We start from the raw sequence: 21,366 nt of genomic DNA, 5'->3' as shown, positions 1-21,366 counted from the left end.
ATGGTTGGAGAGACACTGATTATAACATGTATTGGGCTAGAAGGGCTGTTAATCCAGATAATTAGCACAGAATTTTTACCACCAATTGGACACGTGAAACAACAGATGAATAAGTAAATGTATACTTTTGCACCAAGTCACCGTAATGGAGAGATCTGGCATGAAGAGCTGAGTTCCATCAGATGTCAGTAGGTTTTCTGGACCTAGACTAGTTGTCCCCCATGTCAGCATGCCCTTGTCAAGTATAGAGTATCATTAAGATTTTATTTAATTTAAAAAGTAGAGGTTATCTTATTAAATTTAACTGCAACACCTCTTATTATCAATGCAACTAATGCATCTGGATTCTGTAACAGTTTTTGGCACAGCATAGTATCAGATGGAGTGAATATTGTCTCATAAGCAAAACAGGACTAGTTTCCTCAGTGCTCAATGAAGATATTTCTGATCTGCTGGATTTGTTCTCAATGTTCACAGATTCTGACAAGGTATTGTCACTGGTTGTACTTTCCCAAAAAAAGGATTTGATATTGACAAATATTAATTCACTTGTCCAAGATCACACAGCAAATCCATCAAGCCAATCCCTAAACTCAGGTTATAGGGTCTTTTGAATTACTAATCATAATTTATAAAAGAAAAGACATAGACTATCCATCCATGAGAAGTCTTTAAAGCCATATATCATCACTTAAGGGCTGGATTTATTTTTGCAGGCTCTTCTCTTGCTGTTTTTAGTTCCTTTATGGGAAAGATGACCTTTTACCTGTTTGCCATTGTGGGTGACTGAGGACAGGATGGTTCTCAAAGTCTTGAACCCCATCGCGATGTCAAGGAGGTGAGCAGCAAAAAAAAAGTTGTTATAGTGTCCAAGAACAGACATGGTCATGTACCAGGCTAGGTACAGGAAGGACTGTTGGAGCAAACAGGGGTAGATGTGTCAGACACCAGAATTCACAAGAACTGGTAAGAGCCACTGCCATCTCACTCCACAATAACCACTGCACTCACCTTTTTTTTCTAGACTAATTCTTCAGGTTGAATTAGCTGGATTCCATCTTTGCACATTTTACCTTTATTTAGTTTGTTGTGAAAGGCTCAGTGTAATTTCTTTTTCCTTTAACTACACCAGTTCTTCTTATTCATCTTCTCACAAATAATAGAAATGATCATCCTACGCCCTGACAGCAGGGTCTCTCGGCCTCAGCATAGTGCTATTTTACACCAATAATTTCTTGCTATTTGGGCTGCCCTATGACTTCAGGATCCATTAGATTTCAAAGAATATCCAGCCATGATCATAAAAATGCCATCGGATGTCACTGAGGGACAAGACGGTCTCTGTTCGGGAACCCTTGTCTACAGTCATCCCAAGAATCCTCCAACTTTGACTCCTTTTCTCCTCTGCTCCTCATTTATCTACACACTAAGCTTGTTAAATCTATTAGTTAGAATCCATTGTTCCTGAGGAGTTTGATTAAGGCAGCATTGCACTTTGCATGAATTAAAGTGAGCCCAAGAGCAAAGTACTCCCTGATTTCACTAACACTTATAGTGACCTTAACTGCAAAACTACATAACTGGTGTTGCTTGGAGAAGTCTCCTGAATCATAACCAAAAAATTACTTTTAATTCTCTCTCTTTCTCTCTGTCTCTCTGTCTCTCTGTCTCTGTCTCTGTCTCTCTGTGTGTGTGTGTGTGTGTGTGTGTGTGTGTGTGTGTGTAGGTATGGGCACACAATGCAGTGCTCTCAGAAGCCAGAAGAGGGAATAAGTTCCCCAGGAGTTACAGAAAGTTGTCTGAACTGCCCACTGTCAGAGCTGGGAACCAAAGCCAGGTCTTCTACAAGAGAATGGGTGCTCTGGTGTGCTGATGAGCCTTCTCTCCAGCTTCCTGAATTATAATTAATGTAAATAATCACTTCTGTTAGGGTGAGAATGTCCATGTTTGGGGGGGCAGTGAAGTTGCAGGCTAGAAGCCCAGTGATGGCTTCCGCTCCTTGGAGCGGTTAGTTTCTCCTACACATGCTGTGTCTGGATGACATCCACTCACAGGAGAGGAACAGAACTGTTGCCCTGACTCTAATCTTAACGTATTGCAAGAAGGTGAAAAAAGGAGTGTCTGGGGTCCTACAGGATTTCATGAGCAACAAGGGACTGAAGCGAGGAAAACAAAAATGGCATTTGAAAATGACACAGGATTTGGCAGGAAGGGTTTACGCTTGCCATAGCACGTTAAGAAGGAGTAATGTCACAGGCTAGGAAGAGATGAAAAGCCTGAGGGAAAAGGACACATGGGAACATAAGAGGAAGGAGATGCAAATGACTGACAAACTACTCATGGCTGTGGTGCTGGTTGACATGGAGGTACCCTGTTAAGCCTGAGTGACAGAGGGAGAATGGGCAGTTCCTAGCATTGGTACTTTATTCACATTTATACTAAAAGTTACTTTTTTTGCATGATAAGAAATGCCACTGGCAATCCCATATTTCATCTGATTATCACCTCCGTTGCTTTTCAGAGACCAGCTAAACTGTTGAAGACCTGACATCATGTGAGAAGTGACTGCCAAACAGAAGCCATAAAGCTTCAAGTGACTGGCAGCCTAAGGGGTCTCAGAAAGATGTCTGAACGGACTTCTCCAAGGCACCTGCAGGATTAACCCACATCCAAGTTTCTCTGGATGACAAGAAACTCCACAGAAATGAAAATATTAAGGTCAGACTCACTCGAGCAAAAGAGGGTTATGCAAGGACTGTGGCATGGAGATGCCCCCTGTGTGCCCAAGCCAGAGTGTACATACTACCTGAGTGGAAGATACTAGCTGAAGCAGGAGTTGGTCAGCTTCTGCCCATTGAGAAGTTTTCCACCATTTGATGAGGAAGTACTTGCAAGGTGGTATGCTAACAGTCTGTGGCTCTGAAAGGTACTTAGGACCTAAGTTTTCAAGTTCTCAGAAGTACCTTTGATGGCTGGGTGAAATGGGGTGGGGGGAATGGAGTGAAGAGAATTTACTTGTTGTCACAGACTTTAGAGACTAGGAAAATGGAACCTTCACTATAAAAGCCAGTGTTGAAATTAAACAGTGGGGTGCAGAGACAGCCTTTGGTAATGGATGAGTATATTCAATCATGTTTAAGTATAAACTGGGGCCAAATATTTGGTGTCTAAGGGCTTTTTGATAAGGATAAATCAAGAATAAGAACATAATGATTTAATGTACTTAATTTTGGAGGAAAAGTGAGCACAACCATTTTTAAAATGTATTTGTTTTAAAAAACATACATGAAGCAACACATTTCACTTGGCATTTGTATAAATACTTTGTTTCTCCATCTGCCCACTCATTTCTTCACTACCAATATTTCTCCTCCTCCCACTCATCTCTAGTACAAATATTTCTTTTTAATTTTTATTTAGGTGTGTTTGAGTATCTACAAACCTTTGCAGTCTACCATCATTCTTCTGAAACATAAATGGAGATCCATATAAATTTTCAAGTTTTTCTTATACAAGATAGGCTGGTTAAAGTGTCTGTGCCTGGGTCTCTCTCAGATGCCATGTTTATTAACTACAATGGTATCTGAGTAACTTCCTTATATAACTTCCCTTTATCTGCAAGATTCCACAGAGTCATCTAATGAGAGTGAAGGAAGCTTACATTGTCTGTGAACACAACTCCGAGTTTCCACATCTGGTACTTCACATCAATAGAGTTCAATCTGGAATGACACAAGAAAGGGTAAATATTCACATTAATAGAGACTTAGGCTTGTGAGAACCTGTAGGCCTACACCTGTCATGGGCAAAGCTGGACACCTGCTCAGGAGGACAGTTCTCAGGAGGTGTCAACTTGTCCCCAGGTAAAAGTGAAGAGCTAAAACCTGCTCTGAAGACACACCCCAGTGCTCTGTGATGACTTCTCGGGGGATTATGGGAAAGAAAACAAATAGTACCACCTTCTTCTGCAGTAATTTAAATTTATCTTCATCATCAGTATTATTATTGTTGTGCATAGCATTTATAGTGTGTGTGTGTGTGTGTGTGTGTGTGTGTGTGTGTGTGTGTGTGTTCGGACACACACACATATGATAGGGCATGTGTGAAAGTGAGAAGACAGTCTACATAAATTACTTCTGTCCTTCTACTTTGGGTTCTGGGGATTGAACTGAGGTTGCCAGGCTTGCGTGCGCTTGTCCACTGAGCAATCTCAACATTTCATCTTGTTATTTGAAAACAGCTTTTTCTTTCTACTGCATTATAACTTAATTCACTTTTTATGTATCCCTTATTCCTTCAAACTACACAAAGCTAATTAACATGTGTGCTTCAAAAGTTGACTCAGTACATTTTATTGTGCATTTAAAATACCTTTAAAAATATTTGCTTTTATTTTGTCTATGGGTATTTTGCCTGCTCGTGTGTCTGTGTACCACATTTGTGCAGTGCTCAGAGAGGCCAGAAGAGGGAGTCAGATTCCCTGGAACTGGAATGCTAGGCAGTTGTGACTCACCACGTGAGTGCTGGGAACCAATCCCTGTTCCCTACAAGAACAAATGCTCTTAACCATTGAGCTGTCTTGCCAGCCCCTTAAAAACAGATTTTTGCTATGTCCGTGGGGGTGGGGTGAGAGAGGGAGATAGATATAGAGAAAGAGAGGGAGGGAGATGAAGATAGAGAGATACGAGATAGAGAAAGAGAGGATGAGAATGTGTAGGTCATATGTGCAGGTAATGTAAAACCAAAACAGGAACAACCTCACAGGTTGATGGAAGAAGGAAGTTTAAAATGTATCTTGCAGGTTAAGAGTTCTGTTTACAATTAAAAAGAAGTTCCTGGTTGTTTGGTGCTAAATCCTAGCTAAGAGAGGTCTGTTCTGTGTTAATTCCCTGCTAATTGAAGCTTCTATGTGTCATCCATAGCAAGTCCCTGGTCTGTTGTAAACTGCTTATAACCCACCACACTTGATGCATACCCTTGCTTTGTTCCTCTTCTCTTCATTGTATCCTTTTAACTACCAATAATCACCAACCCTCTCAGCTTTGGGAACACCTTCTCTCTCCTATAAGAGGGACTTGAAGAGTCTGTGGGGCTGCTCTCTCAAACCCTAACTTACGGAGAGACAGCTGGCTGGCCAGTCTTGGTTGCACCCAAATACAACTTGTTTTAATTTGGACAACTTTGAACTTGGTCCTTTCTTTCTCTGGAATCTCAGCATCAACAGTTTACGTATGTATGTGTGTGTGTGTGTGTGTGTGTGTGTGTGTGTGTGTGTGTGTGGTATGCTTTTGTATGTGTATAGTATATGTGTGTGTTTACGTGTGTATGAAGGGTACTCTGTGCATGTTGGTGTGAAGGCCAGAGGTTGACTGGCTGTCTTCCTCTATTACTGCCCATCTTACTTCAAGACAGGGTATTTTAGTGAACCTCACCATTTTGACTAGATACAGGCCAGCAAGCCCCCAGAATCCACATGCCTCCACCTCCCAACACTGGGATTACACATATGCTCATCCACGCCTGGCTCTATATGGCTGCTGGAGATTCGAACTCTGGTCCTCATGCTTGTACAGCAAGTGCTTTTACCATTGAGCCACCTGCCTAGCCCTGTTGTCCATCTTGTGTTGCATTTCAGGAGAAGGGTTTCTGATTCAAATAGCCAAACTTGCACGAACACATACATTTATCTTACAACTAAATTTTATAAACGAGAGCAGTTTGTCTCCTTTTTCCATTTTCTCTTTGTAGTCCTGGGGCATGTACCCAGGACTTGCACTTGCTGAGTGAACGCTTTCTCACAGAGCTGCAGTCCCAGCCCTGTTTCTTTTGGCTTACAGTCACCCCACCAGCTCATGCTCCATTTCCCTTCAAGCAGGATTTAGCCTTCCCCTGCTCCCCAAGGGACTAGACCCTCATCCTATTATGACTCCCAGCATGCCTCTTAGCTTCTGCTAATGCTGCACCTGCCTGGGAGCCCATCTCTGCTACTGATCTGCGACCTCCTGGGCACCAAGTACAATCAAACAAATTAAATGTCTCTCTGTCAGTCTATGTTGAATGAATAAATCTGAGCACAAAAAACTCATGAGCTTTGAACATTTAAAAATTTAAATACATGTTATAAAACACTTTATTTTTTTCAGAACTTGGCCCTGATTTGGGGGTTAGACATAACTTAATCTTTCTATACCCCAGCTCCAGGTTAACTGGCAGATGAGATGAACAGACACAATATAGTGTGATAGGGCACAGGTCTCAAAAGGGCCTCTCCAGACAGAAGAGTTCTGTCTTTAATTACTTCTAAAAATGATTGTTTTTAAGTAGACCAATCTGAAATTTGAAGTTTGAGAATGAGCAGTTTGCTAAGTGAAGCTGATAAGATAGGCATTTGTTGTTGTTGTCATTGTTTTCTGTCTTAGTTTTATCTTTCCTGGAAGGGTGAAGGTCCCCTTCTTTAGCTCAGGATTTCCTTCTCTCTTGTCTTTTTCTTTTTCTGTGGCAGTGTGTAGCTTTTCCGCCAATACTGTTCTTAAACACTTAGGCTCAACTAACCCTCTTACTTAAAATTCCCGAGTTCTCAGGCTGTGCCCTGACAGCTCCTCCCACCCCCTGTATTTTTCCTTCTCTCAAGACAAAAGTTTGTCTTTGAGCCATATTTTTATTACCCAGGACCCTTCCATAAGCAGCCCATCATATTTGGAATAGGTTTCAACATTAATTTTTTTCTAAATATGAAAGGAGTTGACAGAGGTAAGTGACTGGATGATCTGTATGAGAGCAGCACTATTTTCCATAAAAATGATCTCAAGCAAAACCAAGGCTCTAAAATTCAGGATGTCTGAATTTTACATTGTAGTTTCTTACCTAAAATTTTTCTTTTATGGTTATTTTCCATCAATCAGACACATGAGTGACAGTCTCACTGCCACTCTCATTAAGCATTGTCTCTTTTGAAGGGCCCAATATTTTGTCCATAAACCTGTAGTATCCATGCTGTGTGGACCTGACCCCACCCCCAGGGAGTAGCCCTGACTAACTGGGGTGGATAATTAAGGCTCAGGCTCCCCTGGAAACAGGCCTTGATTCAAGAAAATCCTATAGAGAAGAAGGTGAGCAGTGGGTGGATGAGAGGTTGCTTGAGGATTTCAAGATATAAGCTTGTCTGTCCTCCCCCCAAAAACTCCCACAAATGTAGACTCACTCAGTCTTTCTTACCCACAGGGAAGAAGTGGACCACTTATTTAAATGTGCACCTACCAAGTTGCATGGGTGGAAAAATACTGTAAATATTGATGATCTGTGTATAAATTGGTCTTGTGAAGATAACAGTTTATTGGTAAGTAACTACTACATGGATTGTTTTGAATCTGGGTGGACATATCAAGGTAGCAGGCACACAGAGGCCCACTAAGATTTTAAGTCTCGACCTTCTAAATGTTTCATTAAAGGGAAATCTTTTTTCCTCAATCTTGTACATTCCTTACTGGACCTTCATTCAGATTTTATTATCTGTATTTAAAGGTAATAAGAACATAGATTTTCTGGCCCTTTGCTAGCAGTCAATATTAAAAATATTTATTACACAAAATAATGAAAGGTTTTGCCAATTAAAAAATTGTTATACTTATGCATGTGTGTGTGTGTGTGTGTGTGTGTGTGTGTGTGTGTGTGTTGTGTATATGTGTATGTGTCCCAGAACATGTGTGTGGAGGTCAGAGGAGAACTTGTAGAGTAAATTCTCTTCTTCCATAGTGGAATCTGGGGATGGAACATAGGTTATCAGGATTTACAGCAAGTATGTTTACTGCTGAGCCATCTCACTAGCCCATCACCAGATTTAACACGCTCCAACAAAGAAACAGTCTCAAGTTTTCCTCCTATTTTTAAATGTTTTTGATGTTGTTATTACAAATATTACTAAGAAATATAAAATATGTAACTTAGCAAAACTATCTAACTCTGTCAGTCACCAGTGACCTGCAAATGCTCATGAGGGGTTTGGAATCCTTCACACCCCACTTCCTGTTTCAAATGGCTGACATGAAGGCCTTGGCTCCTGAGACTCTTGATGTCCTTCTTTATGTGTGTGACATTTTCTAAACACCACAGGGTCTTGTGTAACTCAGCCTGGCCTGGGACTTATATAGCTCAGATTGGCCTTGAACTTCTGATCCTCCTGTCTCCATATTCTAAATTCAGGGATTATAGACATGCCCTGCCACACCCCCACACACATATACCAAACACACACACACACACACACACACACACACACACACACGGACACGGACACGGACACGGACACGGACACGGACTCACAGACATACATACACAGACAGACATATCTCACATTCACACACACACTCACACACACACAGAGACATGGACACATGGACACAGACACACAGACATACATACACAAGCAGACACATCTCTCTCTCTCTCTCTCACACACACACACACACATGCATACACATACCACAGATACATATAGAAACACATGCATACACGCACACACACACAGCATAATATGAATGTAGTTAAGAGGACAACTTGCAGGAGTCACTTCTCTCCTTCTTCTACCATGTGGGTCTGAGAGATCTAACTCAGGGTGTCAGGATGGATGGCAAGCACCTTTACCCACTGAGCCATATCACATGCTCCAAATTCACATCATTTTTAAAGACATAGAAAACCTGTGATGGCCAGGTGGTGGTGGCGCATGCCTTTAATCCCAGCACTCAGGAGGCAGAGACAGGCAGATCTCTGTGAGTTCAAGGCCAGCCTGGGCTACAGAGTGAGTTCCAGGAAAGGCACAAAACTACACAGAGAAACCCTATCTTGAAAAACCAAAAAAAAAAAAGAAAAGAAAAAAGAAAATCTGTGATGAATGAGATAGTTAACCAAAGCATCTTTCTAATTCCAGATGCTATATTTATCTAAGACAAAATGAGTTTTCAGAGCAATGATCTCATCTCTTACAGACTGAGACCACAAATGCACAGATAAGGTGTGCCAGGCTGGGGATATAGGTCAGCAGGGCAGCACTTGCCTCTCTGCTTATCCACGAGGCCCTGGGTTTGATACCTGTTGCTGCAAAGCGAACCAAGAAAAACCAAGCAAAGCTGATTTCTTAAGGAAAAGCGACCGCATGCTTCTTCTAAAACAGTGAAGTGCCTGAGCAGTACACTGGCACCTAGGAACAATGAGTGTGCTTTACTCGATTGCAGAAATCCAGCTGGACACATCTGCTAAGAGGACAGGGTCATACACATCCACTGACCCTTCATGTTGTGGGCACATGTGCCTGAGAGAGAGCTGGAAGGAAACTGTCAGTCTCAAGGGAACTCAATCCAACTCCTCTGTGTCTTTCAAGGTAACAGCGTGATTTTACATGAGTGCCATTTAAACAGAACTTCATTTTGAAGTAAGTTTTCAAATAATAGGGCAACATGGTGCTTTGGCACACTAATGCTTTGCCATTTAAGAACTATAACACAAAGATAGGAACTTTGGGTACATTTTAATAAAGGAACTACACATCTTCTGTTTCCAAAGCATGCAATTTAACTTCCCTTCAAAAAAGATTCCCCCTAAAACATAGTTCTATGTTGTGCTTTGCGTGTGTTTGACTTTAAGAAGGACCTGAGGTCAGAAAAGGTGACTTCAATCAAGAATGGTGGATGTTCTTGCTGCTCTTCCCTCACTGTATGTAAATAACAAGGAAGGAATCTTCAAACATTGATAGGAGCCACATCTGGTGGCTCATACCTCAAATCACAACACTCCAGAGGTGAGAGCAGGAAGGTGGTGAGTTGGAGGCCTAGGGAGCTATCAGTCAGTTTCAGGCCTTTCTGAGATATTATAATAATGAGTTTCAGGTCAGCCTGGAATAAATGGCAAGACACTGTTTCAATAATAATAATAATAATAATAATAATAATAATAATAATAATAATAAATAGTAGTAGTAAGTTAATAGTAAAATATCCCTTCATTCTAAAGCTCCAAACACTCATGTCCTGGCTAGTTTTATGTCAACGTGACAGAAGCTAAAGCTATCTGAAAGGAGGGAACTTCAGTTGAGGAAATGTCTCATACCTTGCTATAGAACATTTTCTTATTTAGTGATTGATGGGGAAGACCCATTTATGTGGATGGTATTATCTCTGGATTGGTAGTCCTGGGCTCTATAAGAAAGCTGGGTGGTGGTAGCTCGTGGCTTTAATCCCAGCAATCAGGGGGCAGAGGCAGGAGGATTTCTGAGTTTGAGATCAGCCTAATCTACAGAATGAATTCCAGGACAGCCAAGGATACACAGAGAAACCCTGTCTCGAAAACCCCGCCCCCTACCCCACCCGTCCACACAATGAAAAAATGAAAGACACAGAGAGAGAGACACAGAGAGAGAGAGAGAGAGACAGAGGGGGGGGAAGCAAACAAGTAGGCTGAGCAAGTCACAAACAAACCACTAAGCATGTAGCACCCCTTCAGGACCTCTGCATCAGCTCCAGCCTCCAGGTTCCTGCCATGTTTGGGTTCCTGTCCTGTTTGGGTTCCTGTACTGATTTCCCTCAATGATGAACTGGGCTATGGAAGTATAAGTCAGATAAACCCTCTCCTCCCCAACTTGATTTTTGGTCATGATGTTTCATCACTGTGATAGAAACCCTAACTAAGAAAACCCAGAAGTATGAAAGTCAACTTCTTTGGCACTTGCAATCCTAAGTGAGGGAAAGGAAATCAGTGAGCTAGCTAGGTCAGAAACGCACCCCTGTCCCTACCCCATCTGTAGGGCAGAAGTGTCACTCACACAGCGGACAAGGAGCTGTCTTTCTTGGGCTTCTTCTTCTCTCTCGCATCGCTGAAATCCAGTGCAGCCTTATCCATGCCCAGTAACTCACTGATTCTATCTCGCCCATAAAACTCTCCATATTTATCCATTACCTGTGGTCAAGGGAGAAGAATGTTATTCGCCTTAACTATTAAGTACACCACTTACACATGTATATCTGAGTATCAATTTTTTTCTTACCATATATTTGCTAGATTTTAAAGAAAACTTAGTCATCTAGTTTACAGTCCATCTTCTGGAGTCATGTATTAAGTAAATCAATAGAACTGTGAATAACTCATCTCTGAGATTTTTCCTTCTAGTAAGGGAGGCACGGGAAAGTCTGTTCTGCAGTAAAAGAGTGAGATGGTGGGGGCAGAAGGAAAGTGACCTTCAGTCTTTTACCAGGAATTTTGTCAGATGACTTGTGACTGCCACAATATGTAAGCTTTGTACTCTATCTTACGTGACCATCATGATGGACCGGTTGTGTATTAATATTAGCATCCCATTGTACAGACTACGAAACTGAGGAGATGGAAGTCAGTGAAGTGCCATGTAAAAGGCCAAGTGTGGTAGCATGTGCCTGTAATTGCAGCACCGGGAAGGCGATACAGGTGGGACCATGAGGCTCACTGAGCAGCCAGTCTACTCTAAGCAGTGAGTCTCAAGACCCAAGGAGAGACCATGTCTCAAAATAAGATGGACAGTTCCTGAGGAACAATAGCCAAGGCTGACATAGGTTTCTACACCCATCCACACACCTGTGCACATATTCTCTCCCATACACCTGTGTACCCAAACACACATAAGCATGTACACACACACACACACACACACACAAACACACACACACATACACACACACAAATGCATAAGGGAAGGATGAACAAAGCTTGGTGCTTGGATATGGCTGGCAGCTCAGCCTAAATGCCAGCAGGTCCAACTCTGTGATGTGCTGCTCTCACCCTTAAGTTCAAGGACCCATTGTTTAATGGTTCTACAGAATAGCCAAAATGGAAGGAATAGGGAAAGCCAGAAAAGCAGAATAGATCATTAACAACAGGAAGAGGGGAAGGGAGAAAGCAAGCAAAGGAGGAGGTGCCCAGGAGACCAAGTGGGACAAGAGAGAAGACACGGAGAGGAAGAAAAGAACAGACAGAGGGAACCCAGACAAAGTGGTTTTAAAGAAATAAAACAGGTCTCTCCAAATGCACAAAACAGGTTAAGTAAAAGAAAGCACTGAAGAAAAGCGGTAGTTAAAATGACCACAGCACAGAATTTTCAGGCTAACTAAACCAATCTGCTGAGTGGATTTTCTCAGTGCTGAAGATGGCATGTGCTGGCCTGGATGGAATTGCTACAGGGAACAGTCTCACTCTTCTCCCTAAAGGACACAGCCGGTACCACAGTGGAGAAGCCAGGAGTGAGTTGGTTTCTCTCCCTTTCTCTCCTTCCCTACTTTCTTATTTACATGTGTGTCTATGTCTGTGTGTGTGTTTGCACACCTGTGAGGATGCACATCTGTGAGTGTATGTAGAGGACAGAGATCAGAGTCAGGTGGCTTCCTTAATCCCTCTCCAGCTCATTATTTGAAACAGGATCTCTCACTGAACCTGGAACTCACCATTTCAGTGAGGCCAGCTGAACAGGGAGTCCCCCGGACCCTCTGCTCTACGTCTCCCTGGTGCTTAGATCACAAGCATGCCCTGTGCCAGCTTGTGTGGGGGCTAGGGATGCAAACGCAGGTCCTCACATCACACAGCAAACATCTGCCAACTGTGTCAACTCCCTAGTCCTGATCTTGCTATTTCTATGGCATAGATATATAGTTTTCTCTAGAGATACTTTTGGTTTAATATTTTAGAAACACCCTCTTTATTCCACTAAAAACTTCATAGCCATAAAATATTCAAAATGTACATTTAAAATTATTTTAAAATAGTCTTTTAAAACTTTGCCCTAATTTATATATGCATATATATATGCATTAGTGTAATAAACTCAAAGTGCCAGTTCACAAGGTAACAAAAAATGCACAAAGGTACACATAACAATCAGCAAATGCAGATTCTTTCCACCAGGAAGTATGGACGTACACATGTGCGTGCACGCACGCGCACACGCACACACACACACACACTCACACTCTCACACTATGCTTAGTGATACAGTTGAATTATATTTAAGTTCTTAGTGTATGCTCCATCTCTGCATAAGGTGGTAAGAAAAACTTTCAGTGTCTCCTTGACAACCACCTTTGGAACAGCACTGACTTGATAAAGACACAAAAGATCTCTTCACACAACAGGTGCCTCTGTGTCAGTGCACACCAAGCTGGCATTCACCATGAAACAATGTGTGAGCAGCTCAAAGAATCAGCAAGGAGCTGGGAGCAGTGGCTCATGGGGAGCTGAGGAAAGAAGATTGCAGTGAGTTTGAAGCTAACATGGGCTACTTGGTGCGTTCCAGGCTAGCATGGACTACAGTGTGAAACTTTGCCTGGAAACCCCATTAAAGAAAAAAAAAAAAAGCAAGAAAATAAAAAAGAGAATTTCCCGAATAGCAGCCCTCAGCACACGAACACTGTTACATACAATGTTTCAACTAAACCATGAAGAGCCTTGCACAGATCCTGTGTGGCAGGGAGGGCAGGGATAACCCAAGCCTCTAAACAGAGGTTCTCAACAGCAGAGCTTAGCAGCAGCCGGGGCACAGCTAAAGCAATGCTAGTGTCCTCTCTCCCACCCACCCTCACAACTAGAGCCAGATTTCTTTGTTAAAGTCTTTAAAGTGATACAAAGAAGAACAGCCTGCAGCTGACTTGGGCAAACCAAACAATACCAAAGCAAGTTCCTACTGGTTTTCATCACTGTGCACACTTCATTGTTCCCTAAGGCGTGATGGGTAAATGAAGCGAGGTCTGTTTATTTAGACACAGCAGAGTACGAATGTATTAGATGCTCTTCTGAAGATGCCTATTCGATTCTCTTGCCACTATGAAATAAACAACAGTAGGCAACCGGAACACACCTCACATCCCACTCTCCATCCAAATCACATCACATTCACTGAAGCTCACTTTAAGAAAAACACTGGGAATTTATTCCCCCGCAGAAACATTACCTTTCTTTTAACAAATTTATCCCAGTAGTTATTGGGAAATGACCTAAAAGACACAAAAGCAGAGAAGTAAGAGGAATAGTACTTTTTAAATGTTTAATAACATATAATTTGAAATAAACAAAATACTGAAAATAATATTCATGAGGCTATTCTGCCATCTACTTAGAAGTACAATGAGTCACATAACCTCTCTGTTCATAATTTTTCTATATCATAAGTGTATTAAATCTCTTTTAAATAATAGCATATAAACATATCAATAAATAAATCACATTAAAATAATGTGGATAATATCTTAATATAATCATATTTATTCACAAGTTGCATATTATATTTATCATTTGTTTGTAAGAGTGTCATATATAAATATATATATATATATATATATATATATTTCTTGTCAGTTATTGTAAAAGTCAGAATGTCTAGAAACTGTGGCTTTGGTGGTGGCTGAGAGGTAAAGGACTAGTCTAGCATGTTTAAGGCCCTGAGTTTAAATCCTCCAACCACAACAAATAACAAACTAGTAGAAGCCTGTCATTGTTTTGATATAAAGTTAGAGTCACATTCCCCAGTGGAGAACTCAAAACCTACTAGAAATAATGTTTAAGAATCAGCAATTCCAGTACTGGAGACATGGCTCAGCAGTAGAGTGCTGGCAGAGGAAGGTCAAGGCCTTGGAGTCGATCCTACTCACCACACACACACACACACACACACACACACACACACACACACACAAACCAAAAAAAAAAACCTAAAAAGAATAAACAGACTCAACCATAATATAATATCTGACTCTTATGATGCATAAATCCTCAAAAATATACCATCATTAATTGTCTTTGTGGAAGTTATAAGTTGGAATAGACTTACATGAGATATAGTAGCTGGCTGGTTGGTTTGTCTGTTTTTATCTTGACCCCACAGGCTAAATGATTACTGGATCATTTTTTTAAAGTGGGTTTTTTCCTCCTCTTACAAGTGCCATCACATTGTAAAATTTGCTAGGTTGCTGTGAGGCTGGCTGGTAGTGTCTTCTGGATGTTCAGACACATTAGCAGTGTGAATTCAGTATTTTTGCCTTCAACGCTACAGCCCTTTCCTTAATGAATAATTTCTGCTTCCCCTGCATTTGGATGAGCTGCCTCTGCATTGTGGGTTGTGACCTGGTGCTGCACACCTCCCTGAGCCCTGGCTAATGCTTGTGCCTTCCCATCTGCACTGTGCAAATGGCCTCAAAGCGCTTTTTGATTAAGAGACTCAGAGCACAGGGCAGAAATTGCGGCATCCATTAGCTTTGGATGGCTTTTAGTCTTTTGATTTTCTTGGCTGAACATATAACTGTTATTCACTTGGACTAAACTTTTAACAAATCTTCAGAAACTCTAGCAGAGAAATTATTTTAACATCTTGAAATTCCTGCACCCAGAAATGCCTCTCAGAATCCGCCACTCACTGTGTGTTGATCACCAGTCTGTCCCACTGGCCTTTAATATCGTCTTCCGACGGCTGCTCCGTAATGTAAAGCCCATCAAACTCCAATTTCCGTGCCACTTCCTTCTCTCGCTTAAAAATCACCAATGGGACCTGCAGATGGGAGTAAACATGTCGACATTCGTTTAGCTGGACTGGCGTCTCTCACAGTCACTATCTTTACAAACCAGCTTTTAGGAAGAACTATTTCTCCACTTACTTGCAGGAAGGAAAAAAAAATGAGTGAAAATGAATCAACTACAATCAGGCAGAAAGAAGTATCTAGAAGGTTTTGGGAAAACAGCATATATAGGCATATGTTTTAAAGACACAAGGGTTAATACATAACTGGACTAAGGAAAGCATCCTAAATACTAAAGAGAGACAGGTGATTACAAAATATTCAATATATATTTAAATACATATTACTTTAATGCATCAATACGAACAGATGTGGAAAAAAATCTTGGTGATTTTACTAATGTCCATGAAAGTATGTTTTTCAATGTCTTTAATAACTCTGTGCACAACATGCTTATATTATATAAAGGCAGATTCAAGTTTCAACATTGGCAAAAATCTTGGCGAATATAACAATGCCTTTGTCATCTGCTGAAGATTCCCCTTTCACACAGGCAGAGTCTGTGCAAGCACAGATGGTGGGTGCAGACACTGAGGAAGTATACAGGAATGCTTACCCCATGAGAAAAGCGGGACAAGAGGTAGAAAAAAATTCCTACAGGAACACCTCACACTCTAGTCTTTTATTCCAAGCCCTAGCTTTCCAAATATCTTATAGGCTTCATAGCCAGAGGCAAAGTGCAGTGAAATAAAAACAAAAATAAACATACTTGCACAGGCAAAGACATCCCCAAGCACCCAGAGAGACTGTATTACCCTATTGATTTCTATTCACCAATGCTTACTGCTACCCCTAGCAGGGACATGGGGATAAACACAACTTATTTTCTGGATGAAATAGTAGGAACTGTGAGTCTTCTGTCATGGATGGTAACAACAACAGAACAGTCAGGCCTCACAGCTACTTAACTGTGAGAGACTGTGGGCAATGGGCTTCACTTCTGTATGGTCAAGTTGTGAGTGAAAATGTTGACTATATGAATGACTGCCAATAAGCAAAAACATACTTGCAATCAATGGCTGATCGATGGAAACTTAGAAAGATCAAGCCCTTCTAGTCCTAGCTTCAGAGATAGAAGCCTATGACCACAGTTTGCTCTTCTGCCCTTAGACAATCATTTCCCTCTACCTCAACTTGCTTTTTTCTCCAGCCTCAGAGGTGCGGAGCCTTAGAGCATCTCAAATAAACACCACAGATTCCATCTCAGCACTTGCCTCCCCAGGAATCCCATCCACAAACAGACATTCTAAATGCACAGGTACTTGGGGACTTACTTTCAAGCAGTAGTATCCAATGATGCAAAAGAAAGAGATGACAGTGTGCAAGATGGCTAAGATGCGCAGGGTGGGTTCCATGTAGCCACTGCTCTCCTCGAGGACATAGTGCACTGCAATGATTCTGTGTGGGCTGCTGTCCAGGCTGGTGGTCACTTTGGCAGTGTCGCTGGAGCTTCGGGCAGGCAGCTCCTTTCCTTCAACCACAGAAGAAGTGGAGACCTGATTCAAACCATTTAAAATACGGTCAGTTCACTGTGCGTCACATCACCACAAAAGAAGGAAATGGAAACGCAGCCGAATGCGAAGTCAGTGCATGACGGTATCATGGAAAGACTAACAGGAAAGAATAAAGAGACATCTCTTCCAACAGTAAATACAAGTAACAGGTACGCTTCTAAAATTCATGCTGGGGGACTGAGAGATGGCTCAGTAGGGTAAAGCGCTTGCTGCCAAGTTTGATGACCTGAGTCCAATCTCCAGGAATGACAGGATGGAAGGAGAGAACAGACTCTCGCAAGGTTTTCTTTGACCTCCACATGCACACCATGACACTCTCGCATGCACACACACACAAAATAAATGCTGGTATTTTTAAGTTCGTGCTAATCCAACCAAAGTTACAAGGATTCCAATCCTCAGGAAAACACTAGATATTTTTCTTCTCAGTTATCCAAATAATGTCATGTGAGGGAGGTTGTGTCACATCCAGGCATCATAACAAGTAAGAAATTCAGCTGAATCATCCTGGGAACATTGGTGGTGAACCGTCTATAACACCCAGCCCTCTTCAGTCGCAGCTAGCTGAGGTCCCTCCTATTATTCCAGAAGTGCATGCACCCTGCCTTCCTGAGCATCTGTGGTGGGACTGGGCTTTGGTCTCTCTTTTGTTAAGGTACATTTTAGAACTGGTATAAATGTGCTCCCTTGCAGCTCACAGGGGAATCTATCCATTGGTATCAGTCACTTTGGACTTTTAGAATGGTCTTTAACCCCAGGGACACACGTACATACCTTGTAGAAGAGCAGGATGAAATTGATAGCAAAGGCAACAAACAAGGCCAGCATCCTCATGTTGTAAAAGTTGCGAGCAAAGTAGTTCTGAAGGGGGAAAGGGTTAAGAACAGGCCAGCCAGTAAGAGATCAGAAATTTGCAAACATTTTAAACAAAGATCCACTCATTTACTCTAAACCACAGATTGGGAGCCTGTTGTGTCCTTGGTATTAGAGACATACAGCAAAGGCCAAAGTTTCTACCACCAAGGAGGAGACAGCTAATAATAACCACACCCTCAGATACAAAGTATCATTCAAGAACTCCAAGTGACATATTTATACATAGGTGAGGGCTTAGGGAATGGGTAGAAGTTTGGATAGGTGGCTTGGAAAGGCTATCTTAGGAGGTGAGCTTGAGCACTGGCCCAGGGGTAGCAAAGGAGCTAACTGAGCCATAGGAGGAAGGTGTATTTGAGACATGGATAGTGAAGACTGGGCCCTGAATTAAGAGTAATGCTGTGGGGCTGGAGAGAGGGTTAAGAGCATTTACTGCTCTTGCAGAGGATCTGGGTTCAGTTTCTAGCACCCACATACAAAATTCACGACTATCTGTAACTCCAATTATGGGAAAAATCTGATGCCCTCTTCTGGCCTCCACAGGTACAACATGCAAGTGGTATACATATGTACACACCGGCAAACAGAAAATATTTAAAATATTCTTAAAAAGGTAATAGTGTGTGTGTGTGTGTGTGTGTGTGTGTGTGTGTGTGTGTGTGTGTGTGTGTATGAATGTGCTTGAGCCCTAGAGAGAAGCGAGGAGAGGGAAGAAGTGGACTCTGGCAGGTGAACAGGGGCTTGTGGTGGTATTGTGTTCCCCAAAATATTGTGTACCTTAATAAACTTATCTGGGGTCAGAGAACAGACAGCCACTAGATACAGAGGCTAGAAAATGGTGGCACTCACGCCTTTAATCCTAGCATTCCAGAGACAGAAATCCCTCTGGATCTCTGTGAGTTCAAGGCCGCATTGGAAACAGTCAAGCATGGTGACTCACGCCTTTAATTCCAGAAAGCAGCCTTTAATCCCAGGGAGTGGTGGTAGAAAGCAGAAAGGTTTATAAGGCGTGAGGACCAGAAACTAGAAGCATTTGCCTGGTTAAGCGTTTGGCTGGTTAAGCATTCAGGCTTCTAGCAGCAGTTCAGCTGAGAGCCATTGAGATAAGGACACAGAAGCTTCCAGTCTGAGGAAACAGGACCAGCTGAGGAATTGGCAAGGTGAGATAGCTGTGGCTTGTTCTGTCTCTCTGATCACCCAGTGTTCGCCCTAATAACTGGCTTCAGGTTTGATTTTATTAATAAGAACTTTTAAGATTCATGCTACAGGGGCTGAGTTCTGAAGGCTTCTGTTGAATATTTCAGTTGTCTCTTACAGTAAACTGATTCAATGACCTCTGAACCTCTAGGACTACACTGCAGGGATATCTGTCCCAATATTTCCTGGATTTGAATGAATGACCTAATTTTTCCAGGAACACAACTTGTCTCTTCTGTAATGTGAGCATAACAACAGAACCAGCTTCCTACATTTGCTATGAGAAAATATGAGCAAATCCAGTTACTCATTTTAATATGCTATTAGTAGTTATATATGATACTTCATATGTTGTCACTGTTAAAACTGATATTTTATTCTAGATGGTTGAGATGCTGGTGGAGAACTAAAGAGGACAGGATGCACCTAGATGATGACTTAGAAATCCTCTGTGGAGACAATAGAAGCAACAGGGACTGCTTAGTAAGCATGAATATGCAAGAAGAAATGATGTTGGCAGTGGGCTGCTCTCCATGGCAACTGTGGACAAGGAAAGAACTGGGTAGGCCATTGAGGTACTTTGAAGGAAGAGCTGGGGCTGAATTTTGGCTTGTTGTTGTTGTTGTTGTTGCTGCATTGTGTTAGAGGTAAAAGAGAAAGGACTCAAATATGAGCAACTAGGTGAGTGTTTGATATGGTACATTGATTCAGGAGAAACCAAAACAATCTCAAACAAGTGGATGTAAGGGAAGAGGCCACACTGAAAGCAACTATTTGTTATAACATGAAATGAGCTTTAGAGGGATAAAGCCTAACCATAGCAACAATGCCTCTCATTAACCTCTCCATGAACATGCCTCTCTCTGTTGGGGTCTTTACCCTACAGTGGATCTGACTTCACTGCCACACCTAGTCACACTAAGACTGAATAACACACTGAGGCTGGACCAGCTATACTGTCTCTCCTGGAAAAGAAAACAGCAGGTCACAGAGACTGAGTTATCTAACTGTGACTGTTGGATGGAGACAGTCATAAAGACACAGAGGACAGGGATCTGTGGAGGGCACCATAGCCATGACTGGTCTTATGTGTGCCAACTGGTAAGCATATGCCAAAGCCACCAAGAGAAGCAGGACGAAAGTGGAAAAGTTACACAGAGACAAGGAGCATAGGAACCCTGAGCAGAGTTGGACGGACAAGCTCAGTTTCTTTCCTTATCCAACTGCAGAGAGGCAGGCTCTTCAGGACTCACAGGCTGTTAGAGGGCACTACAGCACCTACCCAGCCTGCCGCCGCCATGACAACCACTGATGCATATTAACAGTTACACAGAGTTATCTCAAGAACCTTTATGTTCAGTGGACTCTGTCACAAACACTACAGAAAAAACACAAGACTTGGGGAATACTTCTATAAAACCCTATGAAAAAACTATTTTCCTTCTCTCCATTTCTTCATTGTCTTTTACTTGTCTGTAAAGGATAACTTTGAATTGTCATCACCAAAAAGCTGACTCATTAAGTTTACATTTATAAAAATATATTTATATTTTACTTATGTGTCTATACATACTTCTTTTTAGTAAAAGGTGGGATGATACTCATTTGGTTTTGGGGCAGAACCCAAGAGGCTGTGTAAGAGGGCCTTGAAAATATACCTAATGGGTTCTAAAGTATTTGTGGGAAGACCTACCATGACGTCTGTTACCCAGTCAAAGGATGTCAAGACAATGTGAACATATATAGTGGCTTTGGGGATGTCAGAACATGTGAAGGTGTGTAGAGGTCATGGGGTATCTGGCAGCACAAATTATGAAGAAGAAACAGTGACTTCGAAAAAGGCATTTACCCTAAAAAAAAATACATGGGCTGTAGAGATGACTTAGCAATTAAGAGCACTGACTACTCTTGCAGAGGACCTGGGTTTGGTGTCTAGCACCTACATGGTAGCACACAGCTGTCTGTAACTCCAGGTCCAGGGTATCAGATGCCCTGTCCTGGCCCCTCAGTACTGTATACACAGGGTACACATCGATGCCTGCAGACACTTATATGTACACATAAAGATAAACAAACCATTTTAAAAATTCAAATACACTAAAATAAGTAGATAACATATCTGCTTAGCCCCTGGTTCTGAAGACCCTGTCTTCATAAATCAAACCAATTGCAAAGAAAAAAAATTGGATAACAATTTCTGTCCT

General features: G+C 41.8%; 1 protein-coding gene across 1 annotated transcript in view; it reads right to left on the bottom strand.

Annotated features, from left to right (window-relative positions):
- Positions 1-21,366, bottom strand: part of Ryr2 (ryanodine receptor 2) — a 415,387-nt gene that overhangs the window by 13,417 nt on the left and 380,604 nt on the right. Inside the window, exons 91-97 of the mRNA XM_059263016.1 lie at positions 17,867-17,953; positions 16,853-17,074; positions 15,420-15,550; positions 13,961-14,003; positions 10,814-10,947; positions 3,662-3,722; positions 767-913 (exon numbers count right to left, since the gene is read on the bottom strand). Coding sequence (XP_059118999.1) covers positions 767-913; positions 3,662-3,722; positions 10,814-10,947; positions 13,961-14,003; positions 15,420-15,550; positions 16,853-17,074; positions 17,867-17,953 — 825 coding nt within the window. The remainder of the gene's footprint in view (positions 1-766; positions 914-3,661; positions 3,723-10,813; positions 10,948-13,960; positions 14,004-15,419; positions 15,551-16,852; positions 17,075-17,866; positions 17,954-21,366) is intronic.

The sequence above is a fragment of the Peromyscus eremicus genome, chromosome 5 (assembly GCF_949786415.1).
Source record: "Peromyscus eremicus chromosome 5, PerEre_H2_v1, whole genome shotgun sequence".
Classification (NCBI taxonomy): Eukaryota; Metazoa; Chordata; class Mammalia; order Rodentia; family Cricetidae; genus Peromyscus; species Peromyscus eremicus.
This window is presented reverse-complemented; position numbering and strand designations above follow the sequence as displayed.